The 21,101-nt window shown below is 37.0% G+C and overlaps 1 protein-coding gene across 1 annotated transcript in view; it reads right to left on the reverse strand.

Moving 5' to 3' along the window:
- The window catches only part of PTPRM (protein tyrosine phosphatase receptor type M), a 1,041,338-nt gene that overhangs the window by 247,551 nt on the left and 772,686 nt on the right, over window positions 1-21,101 (reverse strand). Inside the window, exon 15 of the mRNA XM_069099664.1 lies at window positions 3,028-3,179. Coding sequence (XP_068955765.1) covers window positions 3,028-3,179 — 152 coding nt within the window. The remainder of the gene's footprint in view (window positions 1-3,027; window positions 3,180-21,101) is intronic.

Consider the following 21,101-nt stretch of genomic DNA (forward strand, 5'->3'; position numbering starts at 1 on the left):
TACTTCAATCTCCTCATTTTAGAGATGAGGAAACTGAGGGATAGAGAGGTAAAGGGACTTGCCCAAGGTCACACATGTAAGTAAACCTCAGAGGTGAGATTTGAATCCAGGGCCTCAGATGACAGAGGCAGTCCTCTTTTTACGGTATCATGCGGTCTCACTGTCTTCATTCATGAAGGCCACTCTCATCTCTCCTTTACATACTATATCTTATCCCCTTTCATAATAACTTGTGATAGGCAACATAATCTGCATTGTGTGGAGGGCACACTTCCATTCCTCACAAATATTTTGATGTTTATTTCTGTGTCCTGCAACTTCAGTTCTTATCTCTCCTACAAATGAAAAAGTTCTTCTTGCTTTTGATTTACCATAACTACTCCATTTCTCATAGTTTTCCATTACCTAAAGATCTCACACATACATTCATACTTATGTTGTCTTCATGTAGGGGATGTTTGAAAAACACCTATTGAATTGAACTGTGCCTGCAGCTTGGTGGTCAACCAAATCCTTTCCAAGGTAATTTTTCTCCCCCAGAAACTGCCTTTTTGTTATTGTAAAGGCCTTAAGAGAGTACTGTGATAAAATTTCAGCAGGAGAGTCAATCCTAATAGATAGACTTTGATGTGGCCAATTCACTATTCAAAGTAATGGGAGGAGAGAAATGAAAGACTATTGCCCTGTTTTTATTACTAGCTTTACTGATGGGAAGGATGAATAAAGGCCCAATGGTAGGTCAGCCAAGAAAGCTAATGTAGTTTTCACAGGAATTCTGCTATGCATGAAAATTTCTAGCTTTCCATAAACACATTCACTTTAAAAAGGTAAATGTCGAATTGGGTACATCTGCCCTGTTGTTCAAATATCAAAAGTTCTGGAACTTGATGTATGTTCCTGCTATTTTGGTGAGTTATTCCAAATAGATTTATTTCTGAGAATTTTCACCATGAGAAAGGCACTTTGGAAAATCATCCTGTGTTCTTATAAAGTGAGACCCCAGTAATGGTATATTTCCTTTCCCCTGAGAGTAACAAAATACAAACTGTAACTAAGAATATGAAATCTTATTACTAATGCTGGGAAATCCTCTTAAGTGTTATTATATTTACCTAAAAATATATGCAAAGAAAACAAAATCCAGCAACAACAATGAAACCTTCCCCTCTCCCAGGAGAGTTAAAGTTTATTTCTCTAATAGGCAGAAGAGGTAAAGAAGATAATTTCTATTTTGTTAGGTAAATAAATTTCAAAACCTTGGGCACTATCTACATTCTGTATATACACATATAATGGTGTCTCACCTGATAGAATCTAAGCTCCTTAAGGGCAGAGACTAATTAATTCTGTTTTTTTATCCCCTGGACCTAGCACTGACTAGGTGCTTAAGAAATGCTTGTCATTATTTATTTAGTCACAGAACCTCAGAGCTGGAAGGGATCTTAAAATTTAGACCAACCCACATATTTTATGCATAAGGAAAAGAGGTAAAGTTACTTGTGCAAGGTCATAGAGGCTAACAAGTAGTGGTGTCTAAACTTGAACTCAGGTCCTTTAATTCAGGTTTCTTGATTCCTATCCCAGTGTTCTTTCCTTTAGACCAAACTATCTATATAGGCGCTGCAAATTAAGGGCAAAAAAAGGTTGTTGGTGGCATGTCATGGCATCAGTAGTGCCATTTACACAACAAACAGCCTTCATTAATGGGTCAGAGTTAACTGTAAGGAAATCATCTTAGGCTATCTAGTCCACTGACACCTAAAAAATGCCCACCAAAATTGAGCTCCATTAATGAAGTTTATGTGACAGTGACATATTGAAATGATTCCTGCATGGCAAGCTGAAGTGGGGTTACTATAGCTGGGGTGAGCAGAAAACTGTATGAAGCAGAATGGTAAATGGTACAGTACAAACATGGACTTCTGAGAAGCGAGAGCAGGCTGACCCAGTGCACTGTGCCCTCTGGGTGGGGCAGCGTGAACCATGCACAGAAGAAAGACGAGGGGCTGTGTATCTTGTAGACACTGATTCCGGCCAGGCACACAGAACCATAAAGAACCAAAGAATTTGAGAGGAATAGTTATGGTTATTGACCAGGGGACATATTACCGTATGTGCATACTCTGAAGCCTGAGCTTTGCAGGTATCTTTTTTACATATAGAACATCCTCAAGATTGTTACCTTTAAGAACAAAGGACAGAATCCACAAGACATAGGGATTTCTGCTTTCCTTTGTACTCCAAAATGACAGCATTGTTCCACAGTCAGGTTTTTTTTTTTTAAAGAAACTAATGGATTTTTGCTGATTCATTCACTTTTTCTTTACTAGTTCCCTTTCTGATCATCTGCATGTATTCTCAATATAGCTAGCAAAGATGAGGTTGCAATCTGCGGCCATAAAACATGGGGGGAAAGTCAGCTAGTCTATGTCAGAAATGGACTTATGCCTCATTAGAACTATGAAATAACAGTAGATGTTGAGAAAGATGTAGAAATAGATACATTTTATGTATCTATCTCTTTACATTACAACTAAAACCTGACTAATATAGGAAGGAGAGACAAATTCATTATTTATTCTTCAAATAAACAAGCTAACTTTTCCTTATAATTATGCCAGAACCTGTTGAACAAAGAAAACAACTAACTTGCTCCTAGCCTGTAGCAAATTGTTTTTGAATAGGTTTTTAATTGTGTAATATCCTATACCACATCACTATTAACAGGATCTCAGTCATAAAAAATATAATAAGTGGGTGTCTCCTGCAATAAGATATCTTCTTTATGGTAGAAAGGACTAAAATGTTATTGCTATTAAGGGAGGCTTCCTTTGGTCTGACAGTTCTTCACATTAGGGACACGGTTCTGCAAACCTGGGAGATGAGAGTTTCCAGGAGTACTCAACTAAAGCACTGAATTAAACAGGTGAAGGAGAAGTTTTTGGTGAGTTTTTTAAACCTTCTTCCTCAATCATGGACCCTCCGAAATGAAAGGGAAATGGTTAAAGCCAACATTTCTGAACTTACATCTCCCATTCAAATTGTGTGTATCCATGAAAGAAAATGCCTCATCACAGTTGGTTCCTTGCTCAGCATAGCTCTTGTCCATGGAATTCACCATCACTGTCATCTCCTGTCGGGTGCTATTCATCGTTTCTTTCCGCTTCTTGGCCAGTTTCCTTAGGGAAAAAAGAGTTCATGTGTACGTGTAAGTTTCTCTTAATTTATCTTTGCATATATCATGGTGATCACTAATAGTACTGTGGTGGGCACACAGTAGGCACTTAGACAGTGAGACACACTCATTAGACAATACCCCTGTTTTTTGTTCTGAAATTCATCTAAAATGGTTTCCTCTCTGCACCTCATCTTCAAAATTTCACCTCATGTGGGAAAATGCAAAGTGATTTGTAAATCTCAAAGTGCTATGTAATGGCTAACTATTATTATATGCCTCAGAGACTTTGTACTGGCTGTCTCACTTGCCTGGAATTCACTCCCTCCTTATCTTGCCTCACAGAATCCCTCTCTTCCGTTAAAAAGCAGCCCGTGGGCGGCCAGGTAGCACAGTGAGTAAGAGCACCGGCTCCAGTGTCGGGATGACCTGGATCGAATCTGGGCTCAGATACTCAGCACCACACCCAGAAATAACTGGCCGTGTAACCCTGAGCAAGTTACTTAACCCCAATTGCTTTAAAAAAAAAAAAGGCAGCCCAAATACCATCTTCTGAATGAATAATTTCTAGATTCCCCCAACTGCTACTGCCTTCCCTCCAAACTACCTTGTCTATTTTGTATAATTCATGTTTATTAATTTTATATCAGTATATTATATACGCATGTTATATAATGTATAATATGTATTTTTTTCATATTAGAAGGTAAGCTTCTTGTGAGGAACAACTGTTTCATTCATTGTAATTGTATCCTCAATGCTTTGTACAGTAGCTGGCACTTAATAAATCTATGATTGATTAATAAATGCTGGTTGAATGAAAAAAATGAATATACATCTGAATTTCAAGTAGAATTAATAAGAGATTAAGTTTGAGAAGAAAATAATTCAACAAACATCCAGTTTAACAAATATATGTTTGCTAAAGTGGCAACTATGCAGCAAATTAGATATTTGTAAAATTTTTAGCAAACTAACTTGCACACAGTAAGCCTTTAATAAGTGTTTACTCCTTTCCCGTCCTCCCCAAATAAAATCCACTGTGCTAGGTACTCCACAATATTATTTACATAAACATATATGAGTATATATGCAAATATATATACAGAATGAAATTTTATTTCATATTTTCCATATAGACACAAACGTTAAAGGTCAATAGTATTAAAACCTGAAAAAACAATGCTCCCATTTAGCATATAAGTACCTGCTGTTTGTAAGACCGAAAAAAAGTTGGATTGTGTAACAATCCCAGTTGGGCAGACAGTTGTGAGAACAGAACTAATAACATATTCACTAAATTGCTCAAATTTGCCCATAGTTATTACTTGTATAAAGGATTCTAAGAGCCACAGAACACACCCTATAGGAAAAAAAATGTAGAATCTAAAAGTCATACCACAAATTTTATGGAGCAAAATCTGAAACAGACTAAATTTTCAGTGAAATTAAGTAAATGAAACAATGATTTAGAAAACTTGCAACCAAAAAGTTACTGGAGAGCAACTATAAGTTTTATTTAGAATAATCATAATAACAGTTTTTACTTCTTGTTTTATAGTTTACAACTGGCTTTTCACATAATCTGAAGAGAGACAGAATATGTTCTTAACACACTATTTCAAACTGTCAATTAAACAACATTTGGCTGCTATTGATGATGTCCACATAGCAGGCCAGACAAATTTCCAAGATGTTAGGCCACTAAGAAAGTGTTTATAGGGGTGGCAAATCACAACTGTTCTGTCTTCTGCAGATAACAATAGAAAAGGTACATTTGGGCTGTGGAATCAGGCATATCTTCAATTATTTAGAAAAGTTAGCCAAACTCTGGTCACTTGTATGACTATCCTTGAAGAATTTATAATCAGGGGTGACTAGGTGGCACAGTGAATAGAGAGCCCTGGCCCTGGAGTCAGGAGGACCTGAGTTCAAATACAGCCTCAGACACTTAACACTTACTAGCCATGTGACCTTGGGCAAGTCACTTAACCCTAATTGCACTGCCCTTCCCCCTCCAGAACACAAAACAACAAAAAAAGAATTTATAATCAATTCAACTCACCTTAACCTAACTAAAGAGATATTCAATAAGAATGTTTTACATGTATTATATTAGGTAATAAGGGATATGAAAATGCCTAACAATTCTAACCCTAAACTTTTTTGGTAAGTGAAACTTAACAGAACTATCAGTAATTTACATAATATAATATGATAAAAATAATTTTTTACACATTTCCCACATATTTTAGGTATAAGTTTAGTTTTTAAGCAGCTCTGGAAAAGAAAAAAAAAGATTAAGTAATAAATGGATAGATAAGGTAGAAAATAACCCTAATGGCTATATGAAATCTCAAAAGATTTAATTTTCTAAATTTTGTCTAAAACTTCTGTTATATAAGACATATAGGGAATTGATACAAATATATAAGAACACATAAGAACAAGAGCCATTTCTCAAAGGATAACTGGCCAGAGGTTAAGAAAAGGAAGTTTTTTTTTAATCCAAACTATCAGCAACAATATTAAAGGATGCGACAAATCACTAATAAGGAAACTGCAACTTCAAGAACTCTTAGATTTTCCTTCATTGTCATCTGATTGGTAAAAGGGATGTGTGTAGCTGATTTATTAGTGTCAGTTTTCCAAATCCAGGCCGTAGAACCCTTCTTATCCTCTCTTCCAATCATCAATGGAAGATAGAGAACCAAATTAGAGGCTATGGAGGGAATATTATGTTTAGTTCTTCAGATGCAGTTACATATCACCCATTTTATTTCAGCTTCTACCTCTGACAGCTCCATGGAAAGACATTCTTGGACCCACTCTCTATGGGAATACTCAAGGAGGGAGTAGATTGAGATTATTGTCTAAACAGTCCCAGCAAAATGGTTGACTTTTGCTTTAATGCTTGCTATTTCTTCTCATTTGATTTATAGAGTTTCCCTTTTTCCTTCACAAATTCTCCTTTTTATTTTCCATTACAGACTTAGTCCCCCTCCCATCTTCTCTTCCTTTTAGACTTCTGAATGTAAAATTTAGGCAGTTTAGATCTGCCATTTTTTTCTTTCCCAATGATAAAAGAAGTTCTATTGGAATTGATGCATTTCATTTCTAATATCCACCTGTGAGCATAAATCTCAATGATCCCAAGACAGTATACTGTAGATCTCTTTCCCTGATAAGAGACTCATGAACTCATTCCTAGTAAAGATTTTTCCTCCTCCACACAGTCAATCAAATAAGAGACTCACAGCTATAAATTGAGAGCTATTAAGCACATGCATTTGATAGATCTGAGATCTCATGGATGTGGTTGCTCCTTTTCAGTGATGAAGTTTGTTAAGTGATTCATACCTTTTTTTTTTTTTAAGCAATCGGGGTTAAGTAACTTGCTCAAGGTTACACAGCCAGTTATTTCTGGGTGTGGTGCTAAGTATCTGAGCCCGGATTTGATCCAGGTCATCCCGACACTGGGGCCGGTGCTCTTACTCACTGTGCCACCTGGCTGCCCCTCGATTCATACCTTTTCATTCTGTATGACTCCTGTTGTATGGCTCTCCAGGCTCCACACAACACTTGATAGACCTTTCTATAAAGTTTCTAACATTAAGTAGACATCAACAGAATATAAAATCTGTCTATAATTACTATGTCAATTACTTCCTTTTAATTAAGATCTGGGTGAGAACTTATCATCAGAAAGATTACTAAAATAATAACCTCTTTCTGCCCATTCCTGTTGTATATCAATATAGTACTTATAATGCCAAATACTATTTTGCTTATATTACTTCTCCCCCCCTCCATAATCCTGTACTTAAGGATTCTGGACTTGATTGGATTCTGCTTGCTGTTGTTCCTCATATACAACATTCTATCCCCTGTCAACATATGTTTGCACAGGCTGTTCGTCTCCAATGCCTGGAATACTGTCTCACTCCTTATCTATTTTTCTTAAAATCCTTAGCTCCCTCTAAGTTCAACTCCAATACTAATTTCTTCAGGATTCCTTTTCTGATTTCCCTAGCTATTATTGTTCTCCATCTCCACCAAATCACTGAGTAATTATTAATATATTTGTTGTATTCATCTGTAAATGTTTTATATTATTTATACCCAGTAAAGTATAAGCTCCTTGGGGACAGGAACTATCTGGCTATTGTATTTGCCACAGTGTGCCTGGCATACAGCAGGTGTTTAATAAATGCTAGTTAACTGATATATAAATATTCTCAAATAATTTCACAAGGTTATGTTCTGGATCTTTCTAGCTAGATGTCAAATCCTTCAAGAGCAGAGGCTTTATTGTGCTTTCCCCAGAGCATCTAGGTCCACGCTACTCATAGAGTTGATGTTTAATAAACAATTCTTAAGTAAATTGATGATTAATGAGCATGGCAGGATATTACAAAGGACAGGTCTTTCAATACACTCCTGTCATCTTACTTGCTCTGAGAGTATTTTATTCATAATGTTTTTTCTTAAACCAAAATGTTCCCTTGGGCTGGCAGAAATCAAAAGTCCTTGATCCCACTACTATAGATGACTCAGGAACGTTAAATCAAGAAATGGGATCTCAAAATAGGAAGAGATGAATCTTTATGGATTTACCCATATTATTCTTTTTGAGGCCTCTTGTTTTAGATCTTTGTTTTGTTGGTAGTAAAGAACAGATGCTACTCTCAGAAAGAAAATGTTAATTTATTGCTAGAAAATAGCTAATTTAGTGGAACATATGCTAACTTACTAGAATGCAAATTTTGGCGTGTGTGTGTGGTATGTGTGTGTCTGCAGTATGTGTGTGTGTAGAAACACAACTAATGCTGAAACACTTTTCACAAAGATTTATCCATGAGATCTTTTGTCTTTCGATAAAAAAGGCTAAAGTAGACTTAAGGAGAAGGCAAAAACACAAAATATATTTAGGACTTTCTCATCACCAGGAAGTTGGAAGGTCAGTAATCTGTTTTTTTGGGCCAAGACAACTCCTGAAACTATCTTCTAAGCCATGGATCACATAAAAGAATAAGTATTTTGAATTTATATGTAGATCTTTGCAAATGATTTTCTGGTGTTTCAATCCTTCATTACTAAGCATTAGTTACATTAAATATTATATCAAATTTCATAAATTTAAACTGGGAAATTAGATTTTTGTGTCTAAATTTTCTGTAATGAAAAGCTGAAATTTAAAATTTGCATTAAGATGATCAAAAGCATTTATTAAGCACTTTCTATGTGCCAAGCACTGTATTAAGAACTTGGGATATAATAAAAGGTAAAGGATAGTCAGTCCCTGCTCACAGAAGAGATAAAATGAAACCAACTGTGTGCGAAATGTAAAATGGAGATCACCACCAGAGGGAACGGACTGGAACGAAGGGAGGTCAAAAGGGCTTCCTGCAGAAGGTAAAATTTTAAGAAGCCCAGGAATGAGCAAGGAAAGAGTCCCAGGCATGGAGGAGAGCTGGTGAAAATGACTGGAGCTGGGAGGCTGTATTCTCTGCAAGAGACAAGAAAGAGCCCAGTATCACTAGATCATAGAGTATGTGGACCAAAATGAGGTATAAGAAAACTAGAAAGGCAGGAGAGGGACAGGTTATAAAGATCTTTAAAACCTGAGCAGAGGTTTTTATATTTGATCCTGGAAGTTATTGAATAGGAGGATGACATGGTTGTCTGCACTTTAAGAAGATGAATTTGACAGCTGAATGGAGGACAGATTGAAGTGGGGAGAAATTTGAGGCAGGGAGACTAACCAGCAGGTTGTATTCACCACCTAGGTTTCGGGGGAGAGGAACTGCACCAAGGTGATGGCAATGCCAGAGCAGAGATGAAAGTATATACAAGAGATGTCACAAAGGTATAAACACCATTCAGAGCCAGGATAGATGCAGTGAGTCAGAGAGAATGAGGAGTTGAAAATGACATATTAGTGGTAAGCCTGAGTGACTGGAAGGATGGTGGTGCCCTCCATAGTAACAGGAAAGTTAGGAAGATGGAAGGGTTTGAGGGGAAATATAATGAGTTCAGTTCTGAATATATTGATTTTAAGGTGTTTATGAGACATCCAGTTTGAGATGTACAACAGGCAGTTGGAGATGAGGTCAGGAGAGAGATTAAGGCTGTTTAAGTAGATCTGAGAATCTGTTTATAGAGACTATAATTGAAACTATGGAAGTTGATGAGATCACCAAGCAATATAGTTTAGAGGGAGAAGAGAAGAGTGCCCAGGATAGAGCCTATAGTAATAGCTAGTAATGCATTCATATACCACTTTAAAGTTGGCAAAGAGCTTCATATATGTTAATTCATTTGATGCTCACAAAATTCCTTTGAATAAATCCTTTGATTAGGTACTCTAAAAATATTACTACCTGTATTACTACTTTTATTTTACTATATTCTAATTCTAGGTGGCATAGTGAACAGTGTGTTCAGTCAGGAAAACTCATGTTCCTTATTTCAAATTTGGCTTTAGACTAGCTGTGTGATCTTGGGTAAGTCATTTAACCCTGTTTGTATCAGTTTCTCATCTGAAAAATGATGAGCTGGAGAAGGAAATGACGAACCACTCCAGTATCTTTGCCACGAAAACCCAAAATGGGGTCATGAAGAGACATATATGGCTAAAATGATTGAACAACAATAATGACAAATTCTTGAAACTTTCATTCCTTTAAGTACATATAGTAACATTCTATTAATCTGACTACTATAATAATTAGAGTATCCAATTCACTAAGTACATTAAATTATAGACATTTTAATGCAGTACTACAAGTAAGCAAAGTAGAAATGTACTACTGTTTAAATTATAAAAGAAGAGAAATTAGGACACAGAATTAATTCAATTCTACTAATATTTGTAAAATATTGACCATGTGGAAGGTACTTTATCAAGTACTATCCCTTTGCTAGGGACTGAATCATGCAGCTTCCTGAAGATTCACTGGCTAGGTCACTGCCACCTTATGACTTAGCCCATTATTTGCTTCGTTAAGAAGTTGAAAGAATGATGACAATTGCTAATATATTACCATGTAGGGGTACTCTCTTCCCTCCTTAGAAGAGGCTACTCAAGATTAAGTTAAGTAAGTAAATTAAATTAATTATTAATTTATTTTTTTTTTCCTGATAGCTTGAGCCTGTCCTCCACTTAAGAGTCCCACTCCCATACCTCATCATGGTGCATACCTGACCTTGGGTTCTTGAAGGCTACAGCAGAACACAATCTTTATCAAGTTTTATACCAGTCTGGAAAAGCTTCAAATGTGGGCCCAATGAGAGACTCACAATTGAAGATTAGTCTACTGAGTTCCAAAGGGTTTATCTGTTAGTTGGCTTCATACTGTGATGATTTTTACAGGTACTACAATTAACTAAGACTCTGTGGTACAAGGGTTACTAGTTCTATCTTGGGGAAGGCAGTCCCCAAAGTCAGAAAACATGGATCCTTGAAATAATGGAAATCACTTTGCCCTTTAAAAATTCACAGCACAACCTGGGAAGAAAAATTATTGCATTAACCCAAGATAAACTTCATTGTTACTGGTCCTTATTATCTTTCTAGTCACCAGCTTCTCTCACCTGCGTCACTTTATACTTCCTTTTCTTGAGAAACTCCTTAGGAGTTCCATTTCTTCCATGATTATCCCCCTCTTTCTCCTGTTTCTAAACCTGAACATTCCTGTAGGGCAGGAACTTTCGTAACCATATATCATATCTCACATTCTGCCCATTCAACTGTATGGTATATAAATGACCAATAAATGGACAATCTCCATCCTGATCTTTTGTAGGCATGTCCTGCTGGGTCTCTGCTTGACAGAAATAACTACCATCAGGGAAATAACTTGGAGCCCCATGTTCACATAATACAATCTGCCAAGCAAGCTGAAGATTTTTAAACAATAAAAATACAATCAGTAGAAATAATAAATGCATCTTTAGTGATATTTTCTTTAGTTTTATTTCTTCCAGCAAGACAATATGAATCTAGAGGGGCTAGGACACACAGAGAGAATGTAGAAAACCCAACACTGGTAAAATCCATGATAAGGCAAAATGGAAATAAAACAACATTAGTGATAGTGGATCCCTGGCCACAGTCAGTTTTTGTGGCTGAATTCCACATATTTACATTATATTGACATTTAATGGTCTCAAAAATGTCATTTTGCAGCCACATTAAATTGGTATATTGGTGACATGTTAACCAACTACATACACAGAAGAGCAAGAGAAAAATGTTAAATGCACATCATTTTGGAACAAGGTCTTCTACATTCTACTGATGAGGTTGGTTAAGCTTTCTGAATGTTCTAAGTTTGCCAGGAGAACACTTGTCCAACAAAATCAGTGTAAGCAATGAAGTTGCTGAAGGAGCAAGAAGGGAAAAAGGAGGCCTGGATAACTCTTGGGATGTCTGTACTCAAGTTAAGGTAAATGAGATTTATCTTGAAACATGAGGAGCTCCCATAATGTGCATGTATTGTATATCCAAAACCTCAGAAATATATGGGAATTAAAAGGAAATCATTCATACAACAAGCAACAGCTATTAAAATAAAAGATATCTTCTGAAAGTTGTCAATAAGCCTCCCATTTCCCCATTTTTGCTGTTGAGTCATTTCAGTTGTATCCGACCCTCTGTGACCCCATTTTGGGATTTTCTTGGCAAAGATAGTGGAATGATTTGCCATTTGCTTCTCCGGCTCATTTTACAGATGAAGAAACTGAGGCAAACAGGATTAAGTGACTTGCACAGGGTCAAACAGCTATTAACTCTCTGAGGCCAGATTTGATCCCATTAAGATGAGTCTTCCTAATTCCAATCCATGGTACCACCTACCTGGCCCTCATTTCCTCATTATAACAATCTAAAAGGAATTTGACTTCTGATTGACAGAAAAAATGTTATAATAGCAAAGAGACCTTTAGGGCTGATAGGGTCTTCTGTGGATATTTAGCCCAACTCATACTTGTACAGGTAAAAAACAAAACAAAAGAAAACAAAAATCTACCAAGTACCTGCCATGGCACAGTGCTAGCTGTTAGAATTATAAAGACAAAAGCATTCAGTACCTGATCTTAAAAGGTTTATAATCGAGCTGGAGAAAACAAAGTATAGTGTGTTCATACAGGTATAAACAAAACAAATATATAAAAGGTAAATTTTTGGTGGGGGTAGGAAGGAGACACGGAGCAGCTGAGAAGATAAAGCTATCATGGACAAGGTGCCACATGAGCTAAGCCTGAAGAGGCAGAGATGAGGGAGAATTAGTTCTGGACACGGAAATGGAAATGGAGTGTCATGTAGGAGGAACAGTAAGAGAATCAATTCATCTAGACCAAATGGTGGTGAGCAATGTGGAAAAATGGAGAAAAGGCTGGAAAAGCCCATTGAGGCCAGATTGTGAAGGACTTTAAATGTCAGATAAAGAATCTTGTATTTGATCTTTGAAGTAATAGGAAGTTATTAGAGTTTATTGAATAGAGGAGTGATAAAGACAGAACTGTGCTCTAGGAAAACCACTTTGGAAGCTGTCCAGAGGATGGATCAGAGGAGGGGGATACCTCAGCAGGGGAGATAAAGCAGGAGGCTGTTGTAACAATCCAGGCAAAAGGTAAGTTTTAAAGGGAAGCAGGGATTCCAAGAGATGGAGGAGGATAAGGGAGTGAAAGGGTGCAGTGGAGATGCAAGGTGTTTTGTGGAAGCAAAAAAGATAGATTTGACAACTGAGTTATATGTGGGATAAGAAAAAGTGAAGAGCTTAGGATGATACCAAGGTTAAGAAGTTGCAAGACAGGGACAATACAGTGGGCGCCCTCAACAGAACTGACAACAATGAGATCTGTTTTGGACACAGTACCTTCCATAACATCAGAGAAATATTCATTCAATCATGTGAGTGTAGGCATTTATGTGTGTATAAGTCTGTGTGTATACACACAGACTTAAACAGCGTATTGGTAAGTGTCTAATAACTAGCTCTCTTAAAATTGTATGCAAGGCACACTTTTAAGCTTAATTTGCATTACCACCATTTTCTCTATCACTTCCTTAAGTCTAGATAATCAACAAAACAATATATCAAGGCCTCGTTTGTAGATTTTCTGATTTCTGAGGGGTGAGTGTTCACAGTGAAAATTTAACAATTGGCTATGGAAGACTGGTTTGATCTAGATCTGGAATATCCTTGCATATGTGTATATGTGTATAGATACATATAAGATCATTTAGGTGGCATAGTAGATACAGGGCTAGCCCTGAAGTCAGGAAGACCTGAGTTCAAATCGAGCCTCAGACACTTACTAGCTGTGTGATTCAGAAGAAGTCATTTAACCTCTATCTGCCTCAGTTTCCTTTTTTACTTAATTGGAATAATAATAGCACCTACCTCCTAGGGTTGAAATATTTGTAAAAACTCTTTGAAAACCTTAAAGAGCTCTATATATTATATAAGATGATGTAATTTATAAAATAAGTTCTATTATATAATATATATTTATATAATATAAATTACTTATAATTTGTAATTGTAACAAATTATAATAAAATATAATTACATATTATAAATGTATCATTATATATAAACATGTTATATTATATATAAATTTTGTTTATATATTATATTTTATATAAGATGTGTATGTATTTTATATATATTCCCAGTGTCAAATTTCTGCTCTCTGAAGCCAAGAACAAAAAGTCTAATTCTTCTCCCACGTTAACAGCCCTTTCAAGACTGTCACCTGTACTAAAGCTTTTATTTATTCTCTTCACTAACTTCCCAATTCAATAAACTGTAGTGACTCCCTAACTCTTCTATATAAATTCTTCTGCCTGGTAATTAAAGCTCTTACAACTTGGCTCCCTCCTTTTTCTCCAGTCTTTTTAGCACATTTTTCCCCTCTAACAGGTCTAAAGTGATCTTTCAACACCTTGCCCATCTCCCACACCTCTGTGCCTTTTCACTCCCTCTTCCTCCTCCATTTTTCAGAAATGGTTATTTCCTCAAAACTCATCTCTAATGCATATATGTATACATACACATATGTATGTGTAAATACATATATGAGTATGTGTGTAGATGTATACATAGAAGGCACAGGATCAGTTGAATAGGAAGGGATGATATCTAAAAAATAAAATTAAGAGGAATATAATGGGAGAAGGAGAAAGGGAGAGATAGAATACAGTAAATTATCTCATATAAAAGAGGCAAGAAAAAACTGTTAAAATGGAGGGTAAGAGCAGGAAGGTGAAAGGGAATGGGTCAACTTTACTCTCAATGAATTTGGATTAAGGAGGGAATAACATATGCACTCAATTGGGTATCTTACCCTACAGGAAGGTAGGGGGAAAGGGGATAACAGAGAGGGATGGGGATAAGAAGGGAGGGCAGATTGGAGGAGAGGGTAGTTAGAAGCAAACACTTTTGAAAAGGGACAGGGTCAAATTAGAAAATAGAATAAGTGGGAGGCAGGATAGGATGGAGGGAAATATTGTTAGTATTTTACAATATAACTGCTATGGAAACATTTTGTGTAACTACACATGTACAACCTATATTGAACTGCTTGTCTTCCCAGTGGGGAGGGGGTGAGGAAGGAAGAAGGGAAAGAATCTGGAAATCACAGTTTTAAAAACAAATGTTAAAAAAATTAAAAATTGTTTTTTTTACATGCAACTGGGAAATAAAATACACAGGCACTGGAGTATAGAAATCCATCTTGCCCTACCAGAAAGTCAGAGGGGGGATGGGGGATGATATAAGAGAGAGCAGATTGGGGGAAGGAGTAGTAGACTTGTTATCGGGGGTTGGGGGTAGGGGTAGGGGAAAGATAGGGAGAAAATCTGTAACTCAAAATCTTGTGGATGAATGTGGACAACCAAAAATAAATAAATAAAAGATGAATTAATTAAAAAAAAAAAATCAGATACCATTACAAAATGAAGATGTGGTGGTGTGTTTGGTGTGTTAACTGCACACACAAACTGGGTCACACCCAGAACTGGATGTGCTTGTTTTAGTGCTTTTTTCTAGGAGTATAAAGCAATTAAAACTCTCACCCTTTTTAGAAATCAGAGGCCAAATCAGCTCTAGATGTATATCATGCGGATACAAAGAAGCCAATGACATCCCCTCCACTCTTAGGAATATCTCAAAATAAAAATATGAATGTAGTGCAGAAAACTGTTTTCAGCAGTCTGCCAGAATCTGGGAGATATACATATGTCTGTGTGTGTATGTGTGTGTGTGTGTGTGGGTATGTGTATATGTGTATGATAAATGTATATAAACACATGTATCTGTCTAGATATGGATGTGTACTGTATTTTTATATATGTGTATATATACATACATATATATTTATATGTATATGTGTATATACCTACAATATGTCTATGAATATATGTGTACTTATATGCATTAATACATATAAGTATATTTACCTTTCTCCCATGAGTACTTCTATTCTCCTCTTTATTTTTATTATTTTATTTTGGTTTTTCTCCATTCTAAAAATTCTCTCACTATTACAACCTCCATCCATTTTGGATTCAATCTATTGTTCTCCCCAGCATTTCTTTTTCTGGTGTAAAGCACAGCTATTCTTGGTAAACTTCCCAGGAAGCAAACACAAGCTGTTTCACAAGAGGAGCTAGTGTCTGGCATCCAACAAAGACAAAGATACGACAGAAGACAGCATTAATGCAATGGGAGGTGAAGGGAGAATCTGAGAATCTTCTTTGTATTTTATTCTCTCTCTCTCTCTCTTTCTCTGTCTGTCTGTCTGTCTGTCTTTCTGTCTGTCTGTCTGTCTCCACATCTCCTAGAAAGTCTTCTGATTAAATCCAATATGGAATAATGGAATATCCAGATTTAAATACTGTATTACCTATACCAATAGCATTCTTCAATCCCTTTAAGGATTAAAGGGATTAAAAAAAAAAAACCTCCACCCCAGATGGAGGTTCCAGCAGTTCTCTCCCAATTCAATCATTTTTGCCCTTTTTTAGGGAATGCAATTGGATTTAAGTGACTTGCCCAAGGTTACATGGCTAGTTTTGTTAAGTGTCTGAGGCTGGATTTGAACTTAGATCCTCCTGACTCCAGGTCCAGTGCTCTATTCACTGTGCCACCTAGCTGTCCCCCCAAATTCAATTTTTAAGTTCAATTTGAACTCAGTTTTTTAAATACTTAGAGAATCTCACATTTTAAAGACAATTTAGTCATTTTGTGAGGAAGCTAAAGGCATTAAAAAGAAAAGTAACTTTCTCAAGGACATCTTTAGTGGGAGAGCTAAACTAGATTACATTTTAACTCAGAATCACAGACTCTCTGAGTTGGAAGGGACCTCAATGGCTCTACCCCTACTTGAATGAGAATTCTCTCTAAACTTACCCATCAAGAGGTCATTCAGTTTTTCTCTGAAGATCTCTAGGAAGAGAGACATGGCCCATTGCATGGTGGGATAACTTATTATTTTTTGCTTGTATCAAAGCTTTTTTTCTTTTATATTGACATCACTTATCAATAGCTACCCCCCATTGCCCTGCAATAGATTTTCCTCCAACAACAAAGTACAGTTAGCATACTTAACTCTATGCCTGATTCTCTCATTGCAGCCCAGAAGCTCTCTACAGAGAGTGAGAGAGCTCTTTATGCCATTTTCTAAGGTCAAGATTAAGCGCTAAATTGATCAGAATTCTGATTTCCCATGTTGGCTACATCATTTGGACCATTCCTTGTCCGCTTTCCCTGCTCTGCAGCAGTCCATACAAGTCTTACTGTGTCTTTGACTAACCAGGTTTCTCTGATGGCTCTAATTACTAGAAAACTTTTATTTCCACTCAGCCTAAAACTGCATCCTGCAGCTTCTGCTTCCTGCTCCTAATTCTGCTCTCTTGCACTAAGCAGGTAGGTCTCATCCTTTTAACACATGGAAGCATATCTGTATTTGAAGGACAATATGATGTTCCTTCTAAATAATTTCTCAGGGCTCTTCAGTCATCCTGGTGACCGTCTTCTGAAAGCTCTCTAGCTTCCTTAAGATGAGGCACTGAGGCAGCCAGGTGCTGCAGTGGATAGAGCAGCAGCTTTGGAGTCAGGAGGTCCTGAATTCAAATCTGGTCTCAGACATGTAATAGCTATGTGACTCCAGGCAAATCACTCAATCTCCATTGCCTCAAAAAAACAAACTAACAGAAAAAAAAAATGGCACCAAAAGTAAATAAATTATTCCAATGAATGTGGTCACATAGTTTGGAAAAAGTATAGATTTTGGAGTCAGAGAACTAGGGTTTAACTACTTCATCTGCTACTGAACTGGCTGTTCTTGTTCAGCAAATCATACTCTTTGTGACCCTATCTAGGATTTTCCTGGCAAAGAGAGTAGAGTAATTTGCTATTTCCTTCTTCATCTCATTTTACAGATGAAGAAACTGAGGCAAACAGGGTAAGTGACTTGTCCAGGGCCATACAGCTAGAGTCTGAGGCTGAATTTGAGCAAGTCACTTCTTTGTCCAACTGTTATATGAATGAGTTGGTCTAGATCAGTTGTGTCAAATTCAAACAGAAACAAATACTTGCTGCCTGCAAGCTGACTCAGAGAACCACAAATTAACATTATATGCATTTCATTTTTATTTATTTTGTTAAACACCTCCCCATTACATTTTAATATAGATCAGGAGTTTTTCTGGCCTCATGTGAGAGTTTGACAATTCTGGTCTGGAAGATATCTTCCAATTCTAAATCCAATGATTCTGCCAACTAGGGGGAGATGTGGTCTGACCACAGCAAAAGGCTACAGAACTATCCTATCACCTCCTTGGTTCTGACTAACGTCTCTTATAAAATAGCATGAGGCTACCTTAGATTTTTGTTTTCTGTATCACACTATTGACTCAAGTGTCTACAATTCTCCCCTCCCCCAATCTTTTTCAGATGAACTGTACCTAGCTCTGCCTCTCCCCCATCAGCACTCGTGAAGAATGTTTTTAGAACCAAGGCCAAAACTTTATCTTTATTCTTACTCAATTTCATTGTATTAGATTATATCAAGACTATCATTCCAATATTTTTCTTGTTTGAAGTTTTTTGGGATCTTGCTTCTATCATCCAACATAATAGTTCTCTCCAGATTTGATTGATCTCCAAATCATGCCCTCCATGCTTTCATATAGATAAATCATTAATAAAAGTTTTTAATAGCCCAGGGCCAAGCATAAAGCCCTGAGGAATTCTACTAGAGGCCTCCTTCTAAATAAGACTCTGTTTGACTATCCAACTAGTTCTGAATATACACATAATATGATCATCCTAACATATGGGCCAATTTCTTTATATTTTTGCCCAGAAGGATAGAATGAAAGGTTTTTGTCAAATACTTTCCAAAAATTTAGGTAAATGTCCACAATGGATAAATTGTCAAAGGATATGAAGAAAATATTGTCACAAACATGTACTGCCAATAATCACTTGCAAAGAAATGTGAATTAAAACAACATATATGTTGTGAGCTGCAACCTCCATAACAACACTTGAACCACCCTTCACTCAAAAAAATGCTGCTAGATCATACTGAAAGTTCCAGTAGATGGTTATAGGTGACACAGTGGAAAGAAGAAAGACCTGGAGTTAGGAACACCTGAGTTTCAGCCCTTCCTTAGACACTTGATAGCTGTATGACCTTGGGCAAGTCACTTAACCATTCCAAGCCTCAGTTTTCTGATGTTTAAAATGATGAGATTAGACTAGGTAACCTTTAAGGTGATCTTTGAAATCTAAACCTATGATTTTATAATCTTGAAGTTCAGTGTTGCTAATATGTCTGCAAAATTCCCATGAAGTTATTGACCCATACTTGAATGACTGTTTTTTGACTATCCTATGAATCCCATCTTCTCCACATATTTACTGTAAGTCCTACGATAGCCCTTTGTGATTAGGTGATGTTCAATAAATGTATAATGATGAAAGACAATCTATGTTACTTGTGTAGGTACTCGTGGTTTTTTTTTGTTCTTACATGCATTCAGCAATTTTCAGTCATGTCTGACTCTTTGTGACTTTTTTTCGGGGTTTTCTTGGCAAAAATACTGAAGTGGCCTGCCATTTCCTTCTCCAGCTCATTTGACAGATGAGGAACTGAGACAAATAGTGTGAAGTGATTCGATCAGAGTCACACAGCTAGTTAAATATCTGAGGACAGATTTGAACTCAAGAAGATGAGTCTTCCTGACTCCAGGCCCAGCACACCAGTTCACACTGTGCCAGTAATAAATACTTATTGAGGCCTATCCTTCCTTTTCCACAACAAAGGAGGTATGTCTCCATAATGGCAAGCACAGAAGCAGTTCACACCTTGTTTCAGCTACTGAATTAACACCTTGTTTCAGTTCGTTTCTTTTGAGTCTTGTATCAAGTCTGTTAAGGAACAGAATGTGTGAACCCCACAACTTGTGAACCCTAGAACTTATGAACTCCTGAAACAGGAAGGGGAAGCACTAATGACCATATATAAGGAGAGGCCTTGGCTAGAGGGAGCAGAACTGAGAAGAGAACTCTTGTGGTGGCAAAGTCAAGAAGGGGAAAGCTTGTGGTACCCTGGCATTCTGTTTGCTCTGTCTGTGTTGATGTTTGTTTATGATACTTTGTACAGAAGCCCTGGGACCTTACTGGAAGCCCCGAAAGAGGATTTTCTGGTTGTAAGTTTACCGAAGTCTGGAGGAGGGTTTTGGAGGTCCTGGGACTTTACTGATGATTTGTGCTGACCTCTTGGACCTTGTTTGTGGGTCTGTGTTGATTTCTATGTTGATGATTTGTGCTGAGTTCTCAGACCTTGTTGGTGGGTCTGAGTTGATTTCACAGGGACACAGTGAACTGATGATGGTGCTGGCAATGTGGATGAATATTATTGTGGCTCTGTCAAGCTTTGTCTTCCCAGAAACAGGAACCATGAAGGACTTGAGGTGGACTGGACACTGTGAACTTCAATATGTAACTGGAACTGGATGAAGAAATACACAAGGAGCTGGACAAGGGACTGGGAGCTGCCTGCCTTTGAACTCAAGTGGAGCTGGGACCATGGAAGAGGAACCATGGAAGCTGAGAGTCAGCCTCAAGTCAAGGTGAAAGAAGACTTTACTTGGATACTGTGTACTGACTGAGAAGATTATGATTTACTCTGACCTAGGGGTGGAGAATTTTGACTTTTGTACTTTGTGACTGAATTAAGGATTTTGTGATTGACTAAATGAATGTACTTTGTTTAAAACTATGTGACCACTTTGGTGAAAACTATGTGACCATTTCAGTGATAAGTTGTTGAGTTGTGACATGGTGAATGCTGTATTTTTATTTTCTGTGATAAGTTGTAACATTGTGAATGTTGTATTTTGATTTTCTATCAATGTTTTGCTCCGATTTGTTATTGAATAGAGAGCTCAGTATACTATGTGATCAGAACTTTGAAAGTTGTTCACAGCAGCAATCCTCTGGAAAGCTGCTCATGCGTGCCTTTACAGTGTCTTTGCAAGAGAACTGCATTGTAGGCTGGATTGATGCCTGGATTTGGACCCTGGAGGTCACCTCAGTACATCAATTCAGTTCAGCAAACACCGATTAAAGTCCTGCTATGTACCAGGTACCATACTAAGTAAAAGGGATACAAACTCCCAAATGAAACAGTCCCTGTTCTCAAGGAACTTATATTCCACTGGGAAAACACACGTATACATATGAGTAAATGAAGAGAGAAAGACTATTGACAAATGGGGTGAGGATAAGGGAAAATTTCACAATGGAAGTTGTTCTTGACCTTAATCTCAAAAGAAGAGGAACCAGAGAGATGAAAAAGAGGAGTATATTGCAGTTGTGTGTGTGTGTGTGTGTGTGTGTGTGTG

Source organism: Petaurus breviceps, unplaced genomic scaffold, assembly GCF_028583685.1.
Source record: "Petaurus breviceps papuanus isolate PSGF00001 unplaced genomic scaffold, PetGlider_PUasm1.0 38, whole genome shotgun sequence".
NCBI classification, from domain to species: domain Eukaryota; kingdom Metazoa; phylum Chordata; class Mammalia; order Diprotodontia; family Petauridae; genus Petaurus; species Petaurus breviceps.